Genomic DNA, 24169 nt, shown 5'->3' with positions numbered 1-24169 from the left:
AAATAAATAGGGAGAGAGTGGGAGGCGGATAGAAGATGGATAGATCTATCACAATATCACACTTCAGGTCTATGATCTTGCTATAATAGGTGAATTGTATGCCAGAGCTGAGAGGAAGGTATAATTAGGGTTGGCCCTGGAAAATTAATTGGGGTCAAGCTTATGTTATTCAGTGAGTATATGCCTCTCCACAAAATCTTCCTACCTTCCAAGAATGTCACAGAAAAATTAGGCTTAATGTATCACTGTCCTATTAGAGGAGTCACTTTTGTCAGCACTGTGTAATTGTGTATTAGTCAACTCTTTGAAAATGTTCATGTGCACAAATTATAATAAAAGACTCATCAATTCAAAAAATATCAGAATAGTTGATGGAAAAATAAATCCCAGACCATTTAAAAAAAGTCCTCTCCGAGTAGTGGCCATTTCATCACCATACTATTAACAAGAATCCTAGACTCTACAAAATTAAACTATAATTTAAATTTTAATGCAATATGACTTAGAAAATCCTTTCTTAAAGTTTAAAGTAAGCAAGAAATTTGACACAGAAAATTCCAATGCTTCTCTGAATAACCAGTTATTAAAAAGAATTTGTTCAATAATATTATTCCAAGTTGATGATTCATCTAATAGAAGAGTGCCAGTTACGCAGAGAACATTGCATTAATGTCAGACAAATACAACATTGATCTTAAGTTATAAACCATCCAAATTGAAGCACTATAGTATGAATCATATAATACAGTAACATTACATTTTTTGAGTCACATAATAGTGCCTATGGCCAATGTATTTTCAGTTCAACACTGCAATTGATTCTTGTTAAATAGTACATCTACATATCTAATAAATTATAGTATCTATAAATCTACATTACATTGACATTTATAGCAAGATTAGAGTACATTGATAAAAACTTGAAAGTCCACCTGATCTCATTATATATTGGCCTGTAACTCAAAATATATTCCATTTTGAAATGTTTCCTGTGCTTTATAAATGAGGACGGCTATACAATCCATCTGGCTCATATTATTGGGTTTAGCAGTATCTGCAATTCAATTTTTTCTGGTATTAGATAAATCTATGGAAAATAATCTAAAATTTTATCTTAATTCTACTTAGCCATAAAATCAAAAATTTAATTTAAATCTTGGTGTCCAGTCCTGGTAGGTTGCTTAAACAAAAATGAATTGAGGCTGAATATTAGGACATTTCTGATAGTATTCAATGGAGAAAGTTACGTTTCAAGACAACATAACATAAGAAGAAACAGAAATTTAAAAAATAAAGATTCCAGTTCGTTGTGTTCAGCTGAAGGAGAGGTGCCATGGCACCTAAAAGCATCACAACTTCTGTTATGATCTTCTTCCTCTGAATTTTTTATTGATATAGATCACATCAGCAATTCTATAGATAATGATGTGGTCACACAGTTAGAAAAGATTTTACCAATGCCATCATGTCAGCCTGTATAATCAGTCAGTTTTATAATATAGTCAGTTTTATTGTCATGCTTATTTAAGAAGACATGACTTACAGTCCCCTCCCTCTTGTAGTTTATTAAATAATACTTCTTGGTAGTGAATTATTGCATTAGTTTGCATCAGTTGCATCAGTTTCTTAGCAGCATTACATAGAACATAGAACACAGAACAGTACAGCAAAATACAGGCCCTTCGGCCCACGATGTGCCGATCTTTTATCCTAATCCTGAGGTCTATCTAATCTCCATCCCTACCTTATACTATCATCCATATGCCTATCTAATAGCCGCTTAAATGCCTCTAATGAGGCCGACTCTACTTCCCTCTCCGGCAATGCATTCCACGCCCCGACCACTCTCTGAGTAAAGAACCTACCTGTGACGTGTCCCCTATATCTACCTTCACTCACTTTAAAACTATGCCCCCTCGTAATAGTTACCTCCACCGTAGGAAAAAGCCTCTGGCTGTCTACTCTATCTATACCTCTGATCATTTTGTACACCTCTATCAAGTCACCTCTCATCCTTCGTTGTTCTAAAGAGAAAAGCCCTAGCTCTCTCAACCTTTCCTCGTACGACCTTCCCTCCATTCCAGACAACATCCTGGTAAATCTGCCCTGCACTTTTTCCAACACTTCCACATCTTTCCTGTAATGAGGTGACCAGACTGGACACAATACTCCAGATGTGGCCAAACCAGGCTTTTGTATAGCTGGAGCATAACTTCACGGCTCTTGAACTCAATCCCCCCATTAATGAAAGCTAACACACCATACGCCTTCTTAACAACTCTATCCACCTGGGTGGCAGCTTTCAAGGAACTGTGGACATGAACCCCAAGATCCCTCTGCTCCTCCACACTGCCAAGAATCTTTCCGTTAACCCTGTATTCTGCTTTCAAGTTTTTCCTTCCAAAATGAATCACCTCACACTTTTCAGGGTTAAACTCCATCTGCCACTTCTCAGCCCAGCTCTGCATCCTATCAATGTCCCTTTGTAATGTAGAACAGCCCTCTGCACTGTCCACAACGCGACCCACCTTCGTATCGTAAACATTACATCACATTGGCTTTCCAAACTCACAGCTAAATTCACTTGATTATGGAACAAGAAAGAACTAAGAAGGTTCAAGTCATAAAGGGCAAAACAGGAAGGTGAGAATCAACTTAAAGCAATCACTCACTGACTTGGCAACTAAGTATCACGATGGTAACTGAAAAGTGGTCAACAACATAGAAAGTATTTAGCTGAACAATCTAAATCTTTCTAATGACCAAGTGTTCTGCATTCTGATACCTTCCAATCAACCCATGCCATCTTCTAAGAAAGGATTCAGAATTATTTTGCAATGTTCTCCTCCTCAGAAAAGGTAAATTAAACACAATGCCAAAATATGGACCTAATTTTCAATCCTGTATTGTATATTTGACCAACTCCTTTCCTTGACTTGAAATGTCTACAAACACTATAGCATCAACATTATTGGCTTGAATTTTGCAATAGTAATGAAAGTGAACTGCCAATGTTCATCATAATTATTCCTTTGCAACTGACAGCAACTTCTGGAGTCTGCAGTTAATTGATAAATTTTGAAATTTCTGTCTGTGATTCTATACTTCTCTAGTTTTTGAAGTTCCTGCAGATTACAATCAATTAGAATTCATTGAACTAATGACAATAGCTTCTCTTACAATGAGGTAACCACACATCTCTGTTTTCCAGGTCCTTTCTCTGGATAAGGTACTGTGTTTCTACACAATCAATGGCTTTGGAAAAGTCTCTTGTTTATAAAAATGTAGCCAAATGCCCCTACTTTTAATTTCTCCTGTTGGAATAGATTCAGTGCCTAGAGCACAAAATACATAGTGTATCTCACTTTGGGCAAAGGTAAAATATATAACTGTCTAGGTAGTAATAATAAATGCATTTGAGACAAATATCAAGAATGGTTCTGTTAATGCTGTTATTGGCATTAGCTATTGCATAGATGGGAACAGCAATATTACAGTTGCCATAGGTACAGCACTGACTGAATGGCATATGACGTAGAACTCACACAAAATTGCGAAAAGTGAAAAATGAAAATTGCATTGTCGAAAAAGCATAATTGCTGCTTTTACAACCAGCTATAGAAGATTTTTCACAAACCATCCAAAAAGAAACATCTTCATTGCGTTCAATATAGCAATCAGTATCTTCCATTTCAAGAGAAGGCAGGACTTCTATAAAAGAACATAAAGAAAATATAAAGCTGCTCTTATCTAACTTAAGTTCTGAAACCATTTTCTTTTAGTTGAGACAACACCAATTGGGCCATGTAGGCAGTGGGTATGAAAAGCTGATCTTCTTGAATAGTATTACTCGAAAAGTAATAAGCATTATCTGAATGTGCTTCAATAGTCTGCATGCGAATGATATTCACATTTGTTTTGCATTTATAGTGTATATATGCAGGCTGAGAAAACAACTTACCTCACTATGCTGGGCAATTACATTTCCTGTCTTCATTACTGCGCTCTGACCCTGTGTGCAATGTTAGCTGGTGCATGAATGAAACCCATGCTGTTAGTATCAGTCTGCCTTGGCAGGCAGACCAGACATACAGCTAACTGACCCCCAATTATTAGCAGGATACTAAGCTCATCATTATTGTTAAACATCCTCACGAGCCCTCAAGAAATGATTTTCTTTATATTGAATGACAGCTGTCTCTGTTGTGATTAATTAACTTTAGTTTTTTTTTAGTTATCCCGATTGCATGTTTTGCTATCGATCAAAGTTAGAACTGAAAGGCTAGACAAAAACTGATAGAACTGTGGATGCTGGAAATCTGAAACAGAAACAGAAATTGCTCGAGTTTCACAGCAGGTCTGGCAGCATTTCTGGAGAGAAATGAGAGTTAACATTACAGGTCCAGTGACCCTTCTTCAGAACTCTTTCACTCACCTCAAACACTGTCCCTCCACCTGGACCCCTCCATCTGGCCTTTTACCTGCACTCGACCTGTTTGTTGAGAACTTTCGATGTGACACCGGGCTGTGGTTGCCATGGTGTGATGGCGAGCGCGCTGGTTTCTGAAACCTGTGGTCCGAGATCAAGCCTAAGTGGAGCCTTCTTGGCTGTGGTTGACTTGGTGTAATGGTGAGCGCACTGGTTTCTGAATCCTGTGATCTGAGTTCAAGTCTAGGTGGAGCCTTCTTTATAGGGGTGGCACAGTGGTTAGCACTGCTGCCTCACAGCACCAGGGACCCAGGCTCGATCCCACCCTTGGGCGACTGCGTGGAGTTTGCACATTCTCCCCATGTCTGCAGAGTCTAAAGATGTGCAGGCTAGATGGATTGGCCATGCTAAATTGCCCATAATGTCAGGGATGTGTAGATTAGGTGGTTTATAGGGGGATGGGTCTGGGTGGGATGCTCCAAGTTTTGGTTGGGCCAAAGGGCCTGTCCCCACACGTAGGGATTCTATATCATATCACCAGTCGCCTCAATTTCTCTGCCTTTCCCCCTCCCCTCCCTTACCCATTCCAACCTATCTCCTTCTGAACTGACTGCACTGTGTGCACTGTGTGTTTTCAGATCCAATCCTGACTTTGTAATTAAGCCGACTGACAAGGTGGGGTGCAGTTGTTGTCTGGTGGACTGACCTCTACATTGCAAAGGCTGAGCGCCAACTCTCAGATACTTCCTCCTATCTCCCCTGGACCATGACCCCACTATGGAACATCAGGCCATTGTGCCCACAACAGTCACTAACCTTATTCCTTTTGTGATCTCTCCCCCACTGCTCCAAACTCATAGACTCCCCCGCATAGCTCACTTGTACCTTCCTTCCAAAATTCACAAACAGGACTGTCTGGGCTGAACCATTGTTTCTGCCTGCTCCTGCCTCATAGAATTCATCCCTTCTTACCTTGACTCCATTCTCTCTCCCCTTGTGCAGTCTTTTCCCACTTACATCCACGATTCCTCTGACGCTTTATGTCAGTTTCAGAATTTCCAGTTCACGGGCTCCAGCTGCGTCCTGTTTACCATGGACGTGCAATCCTGCAATTCCCTTACACAGCCACCAGGATGGTTTCCAGACTCTCTGCTTTTTCCTGGAAAGAAGGCCTGAACCATCTCCATTCACCGCCACCCTCTTCTGCCTGGCCAAGCTTGTCCCCACACTGAACAACTTTTCTTTTAACTCCTCTCACTTCCTTCAGGTTTAAGGGGTGGCCATGGGTACCTGCTTATGCCCCAGTTTGCCTGTTTCTTTGTGGGGTATATGGAACATCCCTTGTTCCAGTCCTACACCGGCCCCCACCCACAACTCTTTCTCTGGTATATTTCCTTATTACAGTTCTGAAGACGGGTCATACGACCTGAAATGTTAACTGATTTTTCTTCACAGATGTTGTCAGACCTGCTGAGATTTTCCAGCAACTTCTGTTTTTGTTTCAGAAGTGAAAGGATTCAGTGGCGTTGCTTCTTGTCTTGTTCACAGTGAGAATATTTCAACATGACTGGCTGCTTTCTGTGCTTGATGTTATCATTGTTGCCAGATGTCTGGTGAACCTCTTGACTTAGCACGAGACTCAAACTGATTTTGGGAAAGGAGAAATCAAGCCACAATGTCACTAGATTGTAGTCGTCAGCTGTCTTTGAAATCAGTCACTTTGCCATTGACTACAAAATCCAGCAGCATTTGACTTCTCACTTGCACTTATACTTGTAATTCTGTTCCCAAACAAATATTGACTAACAATTTCTACAATAAGTACTTTAAGAAATAGGAGCAAGAGTAGGCCATTTGGCTGATTTAGCCCGTTCTGTGATTCAATAAGATCATGTCAATCATATGTGACCTTAATTACACTTGTTTGACTCCCCCACATAACTCTTGGCTTCCTTGAAGATCAAAAATTTTCTATTTCAGCCTTAAATATGTTCAGTGATTGAGTCTTTACTTCTCTTCAGAGTACAAAATTCCTAATATTAACAATATGCTGAGAAAAAAGGGCATTTCTCCTCAAATCTGTCTTAAATTGAGACCCCCTGTTCTTACCTGTGTGTCTTAGCTCACAAAGGAATGCATCCTGTCAGCACCTAGCCTGACAAGTCCCTTTAGGATCTTATATGTTTCAGTAAGATTACCTCTCATTCTTCCAAACTCTTATGAGCATATGCCCAATCTGCTCAAATGTTCCTCACAGGACAGCCCCTATATTTCAGAAATCAACCTAGTGAACTGTCTCTGAGCTGCCCCAGTGAAAGTATATTTCTCCTTAAGTAAGAAGACCCAACCTCAACACTGTTGGTGCTGTCTCATCAATGCCCTGTTCAAATGTCATACGACTTTCTTACTTTGATATTCCATAGCCTCCTTGCAACAAAGGCCAATATTCGGCTTGTTCTTCTGTTTCCTTGCCAACCATACCAACGTTTTGCGATTCTTATTTGAGGACACACATATCCCACTGTATTGCAGCAGTCTTTTAATTCCATCTTTTCCATTTGAATAACATTCTGCATCTTTATTCTGCTAAAGCAAAGAACCTCATAGTTTCCTACATCATACTCTATCTGCTAAGATTTTACTTACCCATATACTTTATTAATATACCATTCAAACTTTGCAGACTTCTTTTGTCCTCCTCACAAATAACTTCCCTGCTTACTTTCGTATTGTTGGCAAATTTGCCTGCAACCACTTTGTCCTTTCAACCTAGTCATTAATATGGATTGCAAATAGTTAAGGCTGCAGCATGATCTCTGCAACATTTCACTTGTTATAATTTGCTAACGTGAAAATGACTTTATCCTGATTCTCTATTTCAATTTCTTGTTAATTAGACAGTTCTCTGTCCATGCTAATATAGTACACCAAACATTAAGAGTTCTTATCTTGTGTTGCAGCCTTTTATGTGCCCTCTTGTTGAATGATGTTTGGAAATACAAATTCACTATATCTACTAGTCCCTATATCAGCCATATCAACCTGCTTATTACAGCTTCAAAGAACTCAAAAAAATATATCAAACATTAATTCCCTTTTATAAAACCATGTTGGCTTTATTTGATTGTACTGTGATTTTCTACACTTCCTTAATAATTGAATTCCAGATTTTTCCAATGACAGATATTATGTCAACGGGCCTATAGTTTACTGTTTACTGTCATTCTCCATTCTTGAATAATGGTGTTATTTTTGTGTTTTTTGAAAATTGTTGGAACCTTTCCAAAACCTAGCAAATTTTGGAAGATTACAACTAGTGCAACTACTTTTACTAGCACATTTTCTCCAATGAAAATGATTATTTTAAGTTTGTCCTTTAGTGGATGGTTTTTCTGTCTTTAAACGTGAAGACTGATACCAAACACTTGTTCAATGCTTCTACCATTTCCTTGTTCCCCCTTCTTAATTCCCAGTTTATGTCCATGTGACCAATGCTGGCTTTAGCTACTCTCTTTCTATTTATATACTTATAGAGTTTCTCACTGTCTGCTTTTATATTTCTTGCTAGTTACTCTCATGTTCTAATTCCTCCTCCTTTATTTTCTTTTACTCAACCTTTGTTGGTTATAAAATGGTACCAATTTTCTGGCCTACCACTAAAGCGTACAGTGCTGTCTGCTTCTTCTTCCAATTTGACACCATCTTTAATTTCTTTAGTTAACCATTGATAGCGAAACCTTCCTGTAGAAACATTCTTTCTCAATGGAATAAATCATTTTTGAGAGTTATAAATTGCCTCTTGAAATAGCTGGCATTGCATCTCTAACCATCCTATCTTGTAACCTATTTTCCCAACCTACTGTGTCGTAATATTTTTGTGATTGATTTTATTCAAATTAAGGACACTAATTTTAAACTCACATTTCTCACCTTCAAATTGAATCTAAAGTTCTGTTATGCTTTGAACACTCTTGGCCTTAGAATGAATTAATTGATATGGTATTAGATAGTCCATTTGAGCGTTTTTTGCATTTCCGTGGAAAAGGAAGCATGTTTTAAGTTCAATCCAAATTGGGATAGGATAGTCTTAATATAAAAGGAAATGCTTAGTCAGTCTTATAAGGGTTGAGCTACTCATCTAGAGAGGCAGAATCTCCCCACACAAGACATACCCTAATCTTGGGTCACAAAGGACACAGTATAATTACAGAGGCCATGGTGTGAAATAGAATGCAATGAAATTGAACTCAGTAGGGTGTTTTAGATTTCAGAAGCAGTTTGGGTACCTGAAATATTACAACCTTCTGTGTAAATATGAGATAATTAAGTCTGTATCAAAAAGGAAGATGGGGCCTATAGTTTTGTGCCTTATGGCAGCACAATGCAGGAAGTATGGGGCAATATATGTTTAGTGTTGCAAGTTTCCACCAGCCATATGAAGATGTGGTGCACTGCTCATAGAAACTCCTGTGTAATCAGCATTGGAGGGTATCACCATCAGGATCAGAGCACTGCATTTCAAACCCTCAATGTCTAGGCACCTTGGGAAAGTATTAGGACTGTGGAACAAAATATGAGGCACGGAACATTACAGGGGAGAATAGAAACTTCAATTGCATTGTCACTAAATTGGAATCTGGAAGATAATTCTGAATTACATTATTTTCCTTTGTTCTCCACAGCTGAGGTCAGTTTGAGCCCTTGTTTGAAGTATTTCTGAGCAGAATGAAATAATGTGAAGTGTCCCAGCATGAAGAGAAAACATCCCAAGGCATTTCGCAAAGGTGTAAGCATAAAAAGTGCTGAGCCAAATAAGTAGATATTGTGAAGCATGACAAAATGTTTTATCAAGGGGGGAAAGGAGAGAGAATGGCAAAGATCTGTGAGATTTATGAAGGGAAATCCAGTATGTGAGGTTATGGCAACAAATGGAGACACCAAAGTAAGAGAAAGAGAGTTTGGGTGGAGGGAACATAACAATGAGACAATTAAGTTTTTCAATTGGAGGCATGGTACTTGGTAAGGATAGAAGTGGGAAGTAAGTTGGACTTGACACAGCATAAGATGCAGGAAAGATGAGGTAAGCATTTTAGCGGTAGAATGATTCATGTGGATGTTAAACCCAACATTCTAGAATTGTAAATTCTCTAATTTCTCTAATGGAGAGGATATGGAGTTGGAAGCACAGCACAGAATAAGATGAGATAGAAACATAGAAAAAAGGAACAAGCATGTTTAGGTTGTGAACAGTTTGATAGTGTAAGATAGAGACTGGGATGCAGTGAGGAGAGGAAAACAAAAACATTTACATTGCACCTTTCATGACCATCGATTGTCTCAATGTGCTTTACAGCCAATGAAACACATTTGAAGGGTAAACATTGTATGATACATAGAAGACTGCAGCCAATCTGTGTGCAGCAAACTTCCACAAACAGCAATGTGGTAATGACCAGATAATCTGGTTTTGATGATGTTGAATAAGGGAGAGATATTGGCTAGCAAACGAGGAATAACTGTCCTGCGCCTCCTCAAAATAGTGCTATGGAATCTTTTACATCCACCCAATAGGTAAATGAGGCCTCAGTTGAACATTTCATCTGAAAATTGACACCTGTAACAGTGACACTGTAGAGTTATCACAGATTTTGCACTCAAGTCATTGGCTGGAAATTGAACCGAGCACTTGTGCAACTGAAAGGCAAAGTTGCTGCTGACTGAGCGACAGCAGACATGATAGAATAGGTGGCAAGTTGTCTAGAATATATGGTGTCCATCACAATATTTAACCAGAGGAAACGGCAACAACCCAAGATTTGACACATAGGCAATAGAAGGTTAAGAGAGGTGCTAGTTGAGTGGAGCTAGATGTTGTCAGTTGATCCTATGTCAGCAAATGACCTTACCAAGGGTCAGTGCATAGATGAGGAAGGCAAGGGTACAAAGGATTGACTCAGGGGTCTTTAATGGGAGGAAAAGAAGCCATTGCTGGAGATGCTGTGATTACAACCAGATTAAATAAATCATCTCAAAATTCACCTCATTCCTTAATACTGTAAAACTGTTTCTTCTCCTCCCAAGGAGAGCATGTAAGAGGATGAGAAGCTACAAGTTTCTATGTGAATGAACAGTGAGAATTTCACTCAAAACAAAATATCATTATCTAAGTAGTAAATTTTATGATGTCAAGACATCCCAAAGCACTTGATAGTAAATAATGAACATTTGAATTATAGTTACTTTTGTTATGTAAGGAAATATGGCATCTACTTTGTCCACAAAGGCAATTACTTAATGACCAAATATTCTGTTTCACAATAAACATTGCACTTCACATATCCCTAATAATTCTAATTATAGCACCTCTCATGTAAAAATTAAAGCAATTTAACCCACAGCAACAACAGAAGTCAGTAACTCAAGAGTGAAAAGGGACGACTTTTGCATTTGACAGACAGCTCATGCAAAGAGAATGGTTTTAAAAGGAGAGGTGGACAGATGGAGCTTCAGAACGCATGGTCATATATATCAATGAAAGCCTCACTAAAGATTGTGAGTCATGATTGGGAAAGATTCTTAATTGGCAAGTGATGCAGCCATTAGTGATAGCTTATCTTCACTTATTTCCAAACCTTCTTCCCCATTCTCCTTACTGACTCATCCTTTCTGCTGTAGTTCCACAGACATCAGCCATTGTGTTGTAGCTCAGACAATATTTTTGTGTATTTGGCTGTGATGGTAACATAAACAGTCTAAACATATTTACACTCTTAGGTCCTGGACAGTGAAAAAGAGTGAGAAGCTGGTTGTTTTATTTTCTTCCTGACTTTGGAGTACAAAGGCCACTGGTAGACCCCTCTCAGACCACACCACCCCACACAAGATAACCCAATTCAGTTCTTTTAATAAAAATGCTTCCTAGCACTCAAAGAGTCAATTTTGAATCAATTGTGCTCTAAAAGCTAAGCTAAGCTTCCTGAATTTTCTTTTTCTCATTTTAAAACAGGATCCATGCGGCACAATGAACAATGGCCCAGCTGTACTACAAAAAGGTCAACTATTCTCCATACATAGACCGGATTCCATTGCAGATTGTACGTGCAGAGAATGAGCTCTCACTGGAGGAGAAAGCTTATCTGAATGCGGTGGAAAAGGGGGACTATGCCACTGTGAAGCAAGCTCTGGAGGAAGCTGCAATCTACTTTAATATTAATATCAATTGCACAGATCCTCTGGGACGGAGTGCACTCCTTATAGCAATCGAAAATGAAAACTTAGAGATCATGGAGCTGCTTCTGAGTTTCAGCATCTATGTGGGGGATGCGTTGCTGTATGCAATACGAAAAGAGGTTGTTGGAGCAGTTGAGCTTCTGCTGCATTATAGAAAACCAAGTGGAGAAAAACAGGTAATTCATCTAATTGCAAATTATGCTTTTGAATATGTTATCCTGCTGTGTAGCATGGTGAGGTAAGCAGTTGGATGGTAAGCCATCTGCAATTATGCGACAGGACTTGTGTTTGCTCACATTATCCTTCCTTATGATGAATTTAATACATGGCATTAATATGTAATTGGCTGTTCATCTCAGGGTCAACTAAAGCATCAAGATTGCAAACAGTTGCTAAAGTGTAGCTTGGAGCTAGGGAGTTCAGAGTGCAGTCTGAAAACAATTCTTACTGACTTCCCAATGTTAATGTAGAACCTAATGAGTTACTTTCAGATTATGTTGTCAATGGGCAGCACAAAAATCAGAAATACTTGGGAGCCTTGAATAGAATCTTCATGTGCACCAGAATCTACAATCATAGAATTCTAGGTGGGTTAGCCATGGGAAATGCAGGATTACAGGGATCGGGTAGGAGTGTGGATCTGGGTGGGATGCTCTTTTGGGGGAGTCAGTATGGATTTGATGAGCCGAATGGTTTCCTTCCACACTGTAGGAATTCTGCTGCTCTATAACCAGAGGTAACAGTGTGGAAATAGGAAGAGAAGCCACTGCAAGTGACATTCTGCCTCCGATTGGGTAGATGGGAATGAAACCAGACATGCGGCAAAGGGGGATGCTTTGGACAAACATACAGACAGGTTTACAAGAATGAGGAAGGAAAGTTTACTTTTGTCACTGTTGTATAGGATACATTTCACAACTTTGATAAGAGCTGTTTCAGTACTGTGGCTGGGGTGTGGAAACTCAAATGAAGGACTTGAATATGGAATTCCAAAAAATATGGACACAGGCTTGAAAGGCAACAACATGTTTAAGAGCTTTGGAAAGGAAAGGGGGGAGGTAGTGCCATATACGACACTGGAAAGCAGGCTGGGAAGCTGGGTGATCAGCAGTTTAGACTCAAGATATAGTCACGTGAGCAGGAGGTGTGTTTCATGTTTAAGATTGAACTCAGAGCTGTCATAAAAGGAGATTGGAGAGAAACCAGAGGAGTCAGTTCAGGGGTAAAGCAGGGTGGACTTTAAGGGTAGTTTTGTGCAGTGACCTAGTGTGAGAGAAGGACAGAGCAAAGTTAGCTGATTAGATTATCTCAATCTTAGTGACGTACAAGTTCAGGAGCTCCACATACTCATTGTCAAAGGTAAGGGAAGAGAACCCAATGAGAGGTGTTTAAAAACATTTTTTGCTGTAGAGAAAAAAATGCCAGGAGTTATCTTTGCAGGATGATTCCAGGATATCCTGGAATAGTCAGCAGTTTTAGCAAAGGACGCAAGCCCTGATTGTGCTGTGTGGTTCAGACAAATCTGTAAAATAATGAAATTGATTATTTGGAATCAATTTCAGTAGAATTTATAGCCTAGTACAAGCATTCCAGATAGTCGAGGATAAATGAAGTGAAAGCTTGAGCTAACTCTGGCAAACTCTATATTCCAAAATGTATTTGATTCAGGTAACATGAATAGAGTCATAGAGTCATACAGCATAGAAACAGGCCCTTTGGCTCATCATGTCTATACTGACCAGCAAACACCAAACTACACTAATCCCATTTACCGGCAATTGGTCCATAGCATTCTAAACACTCATCTAGAAGTTTCTTAAATGATGTGAGACCACCACCCTTTCAGACAGCACGTTCCATATATCTACCACCCTCTGGGTGAAAAACCTTTATTTTAAGATCTCCTCTAAACCACTTCCTCCTTGCCTTAAATTCATGCCCTCTGGTCTTAGACACATCTGCCATGGGGAAGAGATTCTCATGACCTACCCTATCTATGCCTGTTATAATTTTGTACACCTCAATCCCCCCTCAGTCTCCTCTACTCAAAGGAAAACAAACTCAGCCTATCCAGTCTCTTTTCATCCCAGGCAGCATCCTGGTGAATCTCATCTGCACCCTCTCCGTTGCAATCGCATCTTTCCAATAGCAAGGCAACCAGAATTGCATACAGTATTCCATCTGTGGCCTAGCCAATGTTTTATAAAGTTGTAACAAGGCTTTCTTCCTCTTATATTCCATGCTCTGGCCAATGAAAGCAAATATCTCATAGCCTTCTTTACACCTTGCCTCCCTGTGCTGACACTTTCAAGGATCGGGGCGGCACAGTGGCTCAGTGGTTAGCACTGCTACCTCACAGCAGCAGGGACCTGGGTTCAATTCCACCCTTGGGTGACTGTCTGTGTGGAGTTTGCACATTCTCCCTGTGTCTGCGTGGGTTTCCTCCGGGTGCTCTGGTTTCCTCCAGTTCAAAGATGTGTAGGGTAGGTGGATTGGCCATGCTAAATTGACCATAGTGTTCGGGGATGTGTAAATTAGGAGGGTGGATCTGGGTGGGATGCTCTGAGGGTCAGTATGGACTTGTTGGGCCAAAGGGCCTGTTTCTACACTGTAGGGATTCTATGGACTTGTACACCAAGGTCCCTTTTCTCCCCAGTACTCCCGAAGGACCTACTACTATTCATTGTATATATCCTTCCCTTATGAGACCTCCCAAAATACATCATCTCACTCTTATTGAGATTAAATTCTAGCTGCCAAATTTACCAGCTGATCAATATCAGACTGCAGCCTGAGATCATCTTCCTCACTATCAACACCCCCAATTTTCATGTCATCTGTAAACTTACTAATTATACCTTCTACATTTACATCCAAGTCATTAATGTACATAACAAACAGCAACCAATCCCTGCTGGTCACAGGCTTCCAATTACAAAAAAAAGACAAAAAAAAAACTTACTCTGTTCAAAACTATGGAAATTCAATGCAAAACTTGTGAATGAAGTAAAAAAAAATGTCATCCCAGCTCCTAGATAAAGAGTGATAACAAATTGATGTGATTTTGCCTCCAGCAAGGTCATTTACCTGGAGCAGCAATGTTTATGTTATCTCCCATAAAGCATAAAAATAGATAATGTAGTATTGAAGAATCCAACAGACATTTTATTAGTACTGACTATTATGTACAAACATTACATTCACAGAAACATCAGTATCTGGACTAACATTAAGCTATGAAATTACAACAGAATAGTAATGAGCAGCATGCTTCAAATACAGTGTCATGCTTCAACCAATCCTGGTGTAAAGTAAGATGTTTATCCCCTTAAGTCACATGCTGCAATGATGATACAATAAGCATGTCTCTTAAAGGTATACTGGCATATTTTGTTTCTTGAATGTATATTGACATACTGACCATAAAGCATAACACAATATCAGCACAGAGGTAACGAGAGTGGGGTGCCCAGGTTTCAATGTTAGGATGCTACTGTTTCTAATTTACATCATTGGATTCAGAAACGTAATACAATTTGGTGAAATTTGCAGATGGTAGTACATTTGAATTGAAAGTGACAAGCTGCAAATTACAGAATTAGTTAATCAAAGTATGTTTGGGGCAAACGTTATCAACGAAGCATAAAATATTGCACAGAGGAAGGGGAAGTTGGCAACATAAATATTCTATAGTGCCAAAACAGATGAGTGAAAATGAGTACATTCAATACCCAATAGATGGAAACTTACCAACTGCTGTCATTTTTATTCATTTATTGGATGACAGTGTCACTGGCTAGGTCAGCATTTATTGCCCATCACTAATTACGTGGAGGACAATTAAGGGTCAACCACATTGCTGTGAGTCTGTAACAGAGCAGGTAAGGACGGCAGTTTCCTTCACTAAAGGACATTGGTGAACCAGATAGTTTTTCCTGACAATCAACAATGGATTCATCATTAAACTTACAAATCCGGATTTTCTGTAATTTGAATTCAAATTCCATCTATTTCTAACATTACCTGGGTCTCTGATTAACAGTCAATAATACCACTAGGCCATCACCTCCCCTAAGACAGTGTGGAGGACACTTTGGAAGTGGAGAATTTTAGATTAGATTGTGTCATCTACCCACATGATTCCACCTTCAAGCAATCTTGTTAGATATAGGGTCAGATTGAAAGTTGATACCCAACTAGCAGTGGTGAGCAGCTAACTGATGGTTGCGACTAAGTGGCAGTTTGGGGCCAGATTGGATGACATCTTCAAGATTTGCCTGACCATGTTCAAGCCTTTTGCTGAGTAAGGATCCTAACAAATGGCTTTAGGCAGCCTCCCAACAGACAGCTAGAAGGCCAGTGAAACCTCCTTTATTTTCTGGCCTGGCAGTTGTGCTCAACCTTTACTTTATAAGCTGTTATAAAACTGTTCAAGAAGCATTTTAATCTTATGGCACTCTCGTGTTCTCCCACCTCCTGTAGTCGGCTCTTCCAGTACGGTTGCTAGCCATTTGGAGCCTTGGGCTATCTGATTGGTCCTTCCAACAACACAACCCAACTGCCGTCTTTCATCAAACAGATGGGGTTGGATGTGGAGGCTTCCTGTCAATTGGTAGCCCCAGAAAATTCTTAGAGGTGGCAAACCTAAAAAACTATTGGGATCAGATTCTGGAAATGGTCCCATCCCTCCTTTAAAACCTAAGTCAATAAGATTCTGCCCAATATATCCAATCAATATGGAGCAGACATTAACATCTAGTACAGTATGAGCCAAAGGAAGTTGTGATTGAGCTTTAGAGTTACTACATTCACACCAGTTCTCATTGTTGAGAAGCACAGGAGGGATTTGAGTCTGGAATCAGTATACTGAAGAGCAATGAGGCTGATTATTAATCTCACTGTGAGTAATGATATAAAACTGGACAGATGGCCGTTCAGAAAGAAGCATCAGGGAAATTATGCTATAGGAAAGATTAATCCAAAATGCTATCAATTTGACTGGATGGACAGGTTTGAACGAGTAAAAGATAATGTCATGAATAATATTACTCGGAGGTCCTTAAGAGAGAGTCATAGAGTCATACAGCATGGAAATAAACCCATCGGTCCAACTCATCCATGCCGACTAGACATCCCAATATGACCTCATCCCATTTGCCAGCATTTGGCTCATATCCCTCTAAACTCTTCCTATTCATATACCCATCCAGATGCCTTTTAAATGTTGTAATTGTACCTGCCACCACCACTTCCTGAGCAGCTCATTTCCATACCTGCACCACCCTCTCACCTCAAATCTATGCCCTCTAGTTTTGGACTCCACTACCTATTCACCCTATCCAGTCCCCTCATGAATAGTTGAATCATGACGAGCAAATACCCTTCTTCAACAATAAGTATTTTATGACCTTATGAGCGAGTGAGGTCAAGACATGAGCTGAATTTCCTGGCAAGTCAGGGTGCTTTCTCATTTACTTTGGTGAGTGAGGTGTGATCTTTGTTACAATGGAAATTATGGAAGGAGGATGTTTCTATCAGTTTTACATTTCACTTCAGAGAAGCCCTCAGGGGGGTCACTAAGTAACTGTAAGACACATCCCTATTGGGGTAAAATTTAACTTTGACATGTATTCAACTTAAATGTTGGAAAATCATGAGTCCATTTACAGAGAATTACAACGGTGATTGATCCAACACTGTTTGTTTTGTGCTCCTGCCAAATTGAACTTGGCCTTGAATAAGAGGACAATCAGGATGTTGCATCAGGTAACAGATTGATATCAGCAGAGGCTTGTAGGCTACATGTCCTCTTTGTTAATGGATTAATAGATAACCTGGGAGGAAATGAGAAAGAAAACATTATTTACTTGAAATGTTTCTTGCGAAGCTCATTAAATCTTTGCACATTCATGAGGTTACTATAGTTCCAAACATTAATGACTGTATCTATAACATCTCAGGCTGCACAATTGGAATTAAACATCAGTTAGCACCACTGGGGCCACTGTCATATCACTTGTCTGGGAATGTGTGGCTTATTAAAAAGATTTTTTAGTCCTTACACTTTTTTTGTTTCTCCTTTCCTTTCCTGAAGCCATTCATTTCATTATGGGCAATGGATCCAAAGACTCCAGCAAGCCTTCAATAAGGTGTTGTTACTCATGTGTGAACATTGACAGGTAGTGTAGATACACTACTTCAATGTGACATTTATTGAAGTGGAGCCTAAGTTCCTTTTGGACATAGTTCTTCAAGTTCTCCATTAACAGGACATAATTGGATCGCAATCCAATGGGTGAGGGAAGGGGTTTCTGTCACTAAATTTAACATCCTTCCTTTATCCCAACCACCACACCACTACCCCTTGTTGAAATCAGATAACTCCACTTAAGCAAAGATTGAGTCTGGGACTCTGTGGTTTGTGAGACTCAGCTGCTTACTGGATAAATTCCTGGGGTTCTCAGGAGATCTTACAAAAGCTTTATTTAAACTTTTATGAAATGATCCAATGTCATTAACGTCACTAATAGAACAGAAATCCTTTCAATCATAAATTTATATCGTCAGATAGTAAAGGTCATGTTTGCAGTGCTTATTTGATAAACTGAGGCCTAACTTGAGTCTACATTGGATTACATGCTTACATAGTATGTTTTAACTTCCTCAGGGTTTAAATATGACATCAATAGACTTTTAACTATTTCTGAACAATTATCATACATCACTGCTTTGCTTGTTAAATCATAAGCAAATTACTGTCATGACTGTAAGAAATCAAAGGCTCTGAAGTTCCTCACAGTTTTTACAGAGGATTATATAGATTACACAGCACAGATGGAGACTGTTCATCCCAACCAAACTCTGTCAGCATTGCTGCCACACCAGAGCCACTTTTGTTTTAACCGTAAATCTATCAGTGTTTCTACTCCCTTCTCCCTTGAGCACTTTGCCAGCCTCTCCTTAAGTACATTGATGCTATTCCTGTGGTCATGAGTTCCACATTCTTACCACTCTTTGGGTAAAGAAGATTCTTCTGAATTCCAGGTTGGATTTCTTGGTAACTAAGTACTTTATATTGATGGCCACAAGTCAAGCTGTTCCCCACAAATGGAAACATTCTCTCATTCTAAACTCCAATGAGACAAACCCAATCTATTCATTCTCTCCGCATAAGAAAATCCCTCCTTACCTGAGATCAATCTAGTGAACCTTTTCCGGACTACTTTCAATGCCAGTATATCTTCCTCTAGATTAGGGAACTGAAACTGTTTACAGTACTTCTGATGTCATAGTCATAGAGGCATATACCACAGAAACAGATCCTTTGGTCCAACCAGTCCATGCTGAACATAATCCCAAACTAAACTAGTCCCTCCTGCCTGCTGTAGGCCCATATCCCTCCAAACCTTTCCTATTCATGTATCCATGCAAATGTCTTTTAATGTTGTAATTGTACGCACATCCACCACTTCCTCAGGAAGTTCATTCCACATGCGAACCACTGTCTGTGTACAATAATTTGCCTCTCATGTTTTTTTTAAATCTCTCTCCTCTCACCTTAAAAATGTGCCTCCAGTCTTGAAATTCCCCATCTTAGGGAAAAGAAAACTACCATCAACTCTATCTATATCTCTCATTATTTTATAAACTTCTATCAGGTCGCCTCTCAACCTCCTACACTCCAGTGAAAAATGTCCCAGTCTTTCAGCTTTTCCTTTATAATGCAAACCTTCCATAGCTGGCAACATCCTGGTAAATCTCTTCTGAACCCTCTCCAGCTTGATTATATCCTTCCTACTAATGGGGTGACCAGAACTGGACACAGTATCCCAGAAGAGGCCTCACCAATGTCCTGTACAACCTCGACATAACGTCCCAACTCCTATACTCAAAGGACTGAGCAATGAAGGCAAGCGTGCCAAATGCCTTTTTATCCACCCTGTCTATATGTGACATAAACTTTAAAGAAATATGTACCTGCACCCCCAGGTCCCTCTGTTCTACAACACTACCCAAGGCCCTACCAGTAATTGTATAAGCTCTACCCTTGTTTGTTGTACCAAAATGCAATACCACACATTTATCCAGATTGAGCTCCATCTGCTATTTTTCAGTCCATTGATCCATTTGATCAAGATCTTAGAAAACCTTCTTCACTGTCCACTATGCCACCAATTTTGGTTTCATCCATAAATGTACTAACCGTAACTTCTATATTCTCATCCAAATCATTTATATAAATGACAAACAAAAGAGGACCCAGAAGTGATCCCTATAGAACACCACTGGTCACAGGCCTCCAGTCCAAAAAGCAACCCTCCACCATTACGCTCCGTCTCCTGCCGTTAAGCCAATTATGTATCCGATTGGCAAGCTCACCCTGAATCACATGCCATGTAACTTTATTAATTAGTCTACCATGCAGAACCTTGTCAAAGGTTTTACTGAAATCCAAATAAACAACGTCTACTACTTTGATCTGACGAGTGCTTTCTATTGTTTAGCAAGACCTCCCCATCAAAACCTTTCATGATGTTAAAGCCTTCTATTTGGTCATCTATTAGTCTCCTTGTTTTCAAGAGATCTATCCTTTTTTTTTGTTTCTATACTATGCACTTTTGATATTATACCTGAAAGTCTATTCTACACCCTCTTCAGTGCTTGTGATGTAATATATTTGGATTTCCAAAATGTGTTTGATAAGATATTGCACATAAGGCTAGTTACTAAGATAAGAACCCATGATGTTGGGGGTAATGTATTAGCATGGATAGAAGATTGGATAACTAATAGGAAACAGTGCGTTGGGATAAAAAGGGACATATTCAGGATGCTAACCTGTAACTAGTGGAGTGCCAGAAGAATCAGTGCTGGGACCATGATTATTTACAATATATGTTAATGACTTGGATGAGGAAAGTGAATGTACAATTTCCAAGTTAGTGGATGACAAATAAAGATGGGAAGGCAAGTAGTGAGATGACAGAAGGAGTCTACAATGGGTCGTCAACAGGTTATGTGAATGGGAACACCACCATCTGCAAGTATCCCTCCAAGTCACTCTGACTTGGAAATACATAACTGTTCCTTCACTGTCGCTGGCTGAAAATCCTGGAGTTCCCTCCCTAACAGCATTGTGGGTCTACTTACTGCACATGGATTGTAACAGTTTAAGAAGGCAGCTCGCCACTCCCCTGTCAAGGGCAACAGGGATGGGCAATACATACTGGCCCAGACTGTGATATCCATGTGCCATGTCCTCCATGTAGTGTGATGGGCTAAACAGCCTACTTTTGCTCCTGTATTTTATGCCCTTGGGCCTCAAAATCCTTTTCATAATCGACCAACCAAAACTATGTGTGCTACTAGTATGGGCTAATCATGGTTTGATATAATTGAGCATAGCTTCCTCACCTTTCTATTCTATCCCTCTAGAGACATGTGGTGTAATTTTAATGCATTTTGGTATATCTGACTAGTGTGTTTACTACTCTACAATCCTTACGTAGAGTGATAACTTCCAAGCTTTCCTTCCCTATTTTTCCAGTTAAAATCTGTTACCTCTCATTTATCTAGTTTAAACTTCATTTGCCACTTGGAGTCATAGAGCTGTACAGCATGGAAACAGACCTTTCGGTCTAACACGTCCATGCCAACCAGATATCCTAAATTAATGTAGCCTCATTTATCAGCATTTACCCCGTATCCCTCTAAACTCTTCCAATTCACATACCTATCCAGATGCCTTTTAAATGTTGTAATTGTACCAGCCTCCACCACTTCCCTTGGTAGCTCATTCCGTACACACACCAACCTCTGCATGAAAACATTGCCTGTTAGGTCTCCCTTAGATCTTTACCCTCTCACCCTAAACCTATGCCTACTACTTTGGACTCCCCTACCCTGGAGAAAGGACCTTAACTATTCCCCCTCTCCATGACCCTCATGATTTTATAAACATCTTTAAGGTAATTCCTCGGCCTCCAAGGCTCCAGGGAAAATAGCCTCAGCCTATTCAGCCTCTCCCTATAGCTCAAACCCTCCAATCCAGCAACATCCTTATAAATCTTTTCTGAACCCTTTCAAGTTTAGCAACATGTTTCATACAGCAGGAGGACCAGAGTTAAATGCAGTATTCCAAAAGTGGCCTAACCAATGTCATGACTTCCCAACTCCTATACTCAATGCATTCACCAATAAAGGCAACTGTACCAAATGCCTTCTTCATTACTCTGTCTACCTGCGACTCTACTTTCAAGGAACTATTAACCTGCAATCCAAGGTCTCTTTGTTCTGCAACGTTCCTCAGGTCCTTACCATTAAGTGTATTTATTTGTTTGTTCTGCAAATTAATTACTGTTCTTATTCAAAAGTCCAAATCATTAATGTAAATCATGAAGAACAATTGTCCCTGCAGTAATACTTATGGAACACCACTTCCCCTTTCTGTCATTCTGAACAATTAGCCTTCATTCACAGGCTCAGTTTTCTGTCTTGAAGTCAGCTCCAATTCATTCTACCACTCATTCCCTGAATCTACATTCTGTACTTTATATATTGTAATATATTATTGGAGACTTTATCTAGGCCTTCTGAAAGTCCAGACTAATTACATCTGCATTACTATTGTTTACTCTCTGTTCCTGGCTCTAAAATTCAATAAGTTGATCAAGCAAGAACTCGAAATCCATCTATTTATTGTTACACTTTTTGTTTGCTCCTTGATAAGTATCAAAGTGAATTACTTATTTTGCATTTCTTTCAACTGTCTATTGTTACCTGTGGTATTATCTTGTCAGTCCCTCAAAGACCCTATTCTCATCATAGTCTTACTTTCTTTATTGATGAGCTTGAACCATATTTTGTTATTTGTTTTATGGTCTTCAATAACTTAATTTCATAGATGTTCTTTGCCTTATGTTTTCTTTTTGTATTTTCCCTAATCTCTTTGTATTATTTCCTATTGTTGAGGCTGAACCATTGAATGTTTTCGAGAAGGAGATAGTTGCAATTCTTAGGGCTGAAAGGATTGAAGGATATGAGGAGAAAATGGGAACAGGGTACTGAATTGGATGATCAGCCATGATCATATTGAACGATGGAACAGGCTCAAAGGATCCCACAGGAATCAGTGCTTGTACCCCAGCTATTTCTGATATACGTTTATAATTTAAATGTTGGAACTACATGTAGCATCTCCAAGTTTGCAGATGACAGCAAGCTGGGTCTGAACGTGAGCTGTGAGGAGATACAGAAATATTACAGTGTGATTCGGACAAGTTGAGGGAGGGGCAAATGTATGGCAGATGAAGCATAACGTGGATAAATATAAGGTAAATATCCACTTTGGTAGCAAAAATAGCAAGACAAATTATTATCTTAAATGCAATAAATTGGCAAAAGGAGATGTGAATGAAATCTTGCTGCCCTTGTTCACCAGTCACTGAAGGCATGCAGATGCAGCAGGCAGTGAAGAGGGCAAATGATGTATTGGCTTTCATAATGACAACTTTTGGGTACAGTAGCAGGGATATCTTGTTGCAATTGTAACTTGTGAGACCACACCTGAAATGCTGTTTTCAGTTTTGGTCTCCTTTTCTAAGGAAAGATGTTCTGGCTATGGATGCAACAAAGGTTTACCAGACTGATTTCTGGGAAGGAAGGAGTCACGTATAAAGAAAGACTGGAATAGTTCAGATTATATTCACTGGAGATTAGAAGAATGGGCGAGGATCGCCCATATAGAATTTTAACAGACTAAGCAGGGTAAAGGCAGGAAGGATGTTCCTGATGACCAGGAAGTCCAGAACCAGGGGTCACAATTTAAGGAGACAGGGTACGCCATTTAAGATGACATAAGAAATTTCTTCACCCAGAGAGTGGTGAGCCTGTGGAATTTTCTGCCACAGAAAGTGGTTGAGGCCAAAACATTAAATGTTTTTAGGAAGGAGATAAGTATAGTTCCTAGAGCTAAGGGGCAGCATGTTGGCTCAGTGGTTAGCACTGTTGTCTCACAGCACCAGGGACCCAGGTTTGATTCCAGCCTTGGGTGGCTGTTTGCACGTTCTCCCTGTGTCTGCGTTGGTTTCCCCTGGATGCTCTGGTTTCCTCCCACATTCCAAAGACGTGCAGGTTAGATGGATTGGCCATGCTGAATTGCCCCATCGTGTCCAGGGATGTGCAGGCTAAGTTGGTTAGCCTGGGTAAACGCAAGGTTACAAGGACAGGGAGGGGCGGGGGGGGGGGGGGGGGGGGGGGGGGATCGGGGTGGGATGTTGTTTCTAGGTTTGCTGTAGACTTAATGGGCTTGGTGGCCTGCTTCCACACCATAAAGATTCTGTGATTCTGTGAAAAGATATGGGGAGAAAATGAGGACAGGGTACTGAGTTAGATAATCAACCGTGATCATATTGAATGGTGAAGCAGGCTCAAATGGCCAAGTGGACTATCCCTGCTCCTATTTTCTGTGTTTCTATGGTTTCCATTGTTGTTGTACACTGTTGTTTGCCA

At 39.8% G+C, this 24169-nt stretch overlaps 1 protein-coding gene across 1 annotated transcript in view; it reads left to right on the top strand.

The window, feature by feature from the left end:
• Nucleotides 1-24169, top strand: part of LOC109927180 (short transient receptor potential channel 5-like) — an 82362-nt gene that overhangs the window by 9201 nt on the left and 48992 nt on the right. The window contains exon 2 of the mRNA XM_020527114.2: nt 11436-11835. Coding sequence (XP_020382703.2) covers nt 11458-11835 — 378 coding nt within the window. The 5' untranslated portion in view covers nt 11436-11457. The remainder of the gene's footprint in view (nt 1-11435; nt 11836-24169) is intronic.

Source organism: Rhincodon typus, chromosome 14, assembly GCF_021869965.1.
Source record: "Rhincodon typus isolate 14 chromosome 14, sRhiTyp1.1, whole genome shotgun sequence".
Taxonomy (NCBI): Eukaryota; Metazoa; Chordata; class Chondrichthyes; order Orectolobiformes; family Rhincodontidae; genus Rhincodon; species Rhincodon typus.
This window is presented reverse-complemented; position numbering and strand designations above follow the sequence as displayed.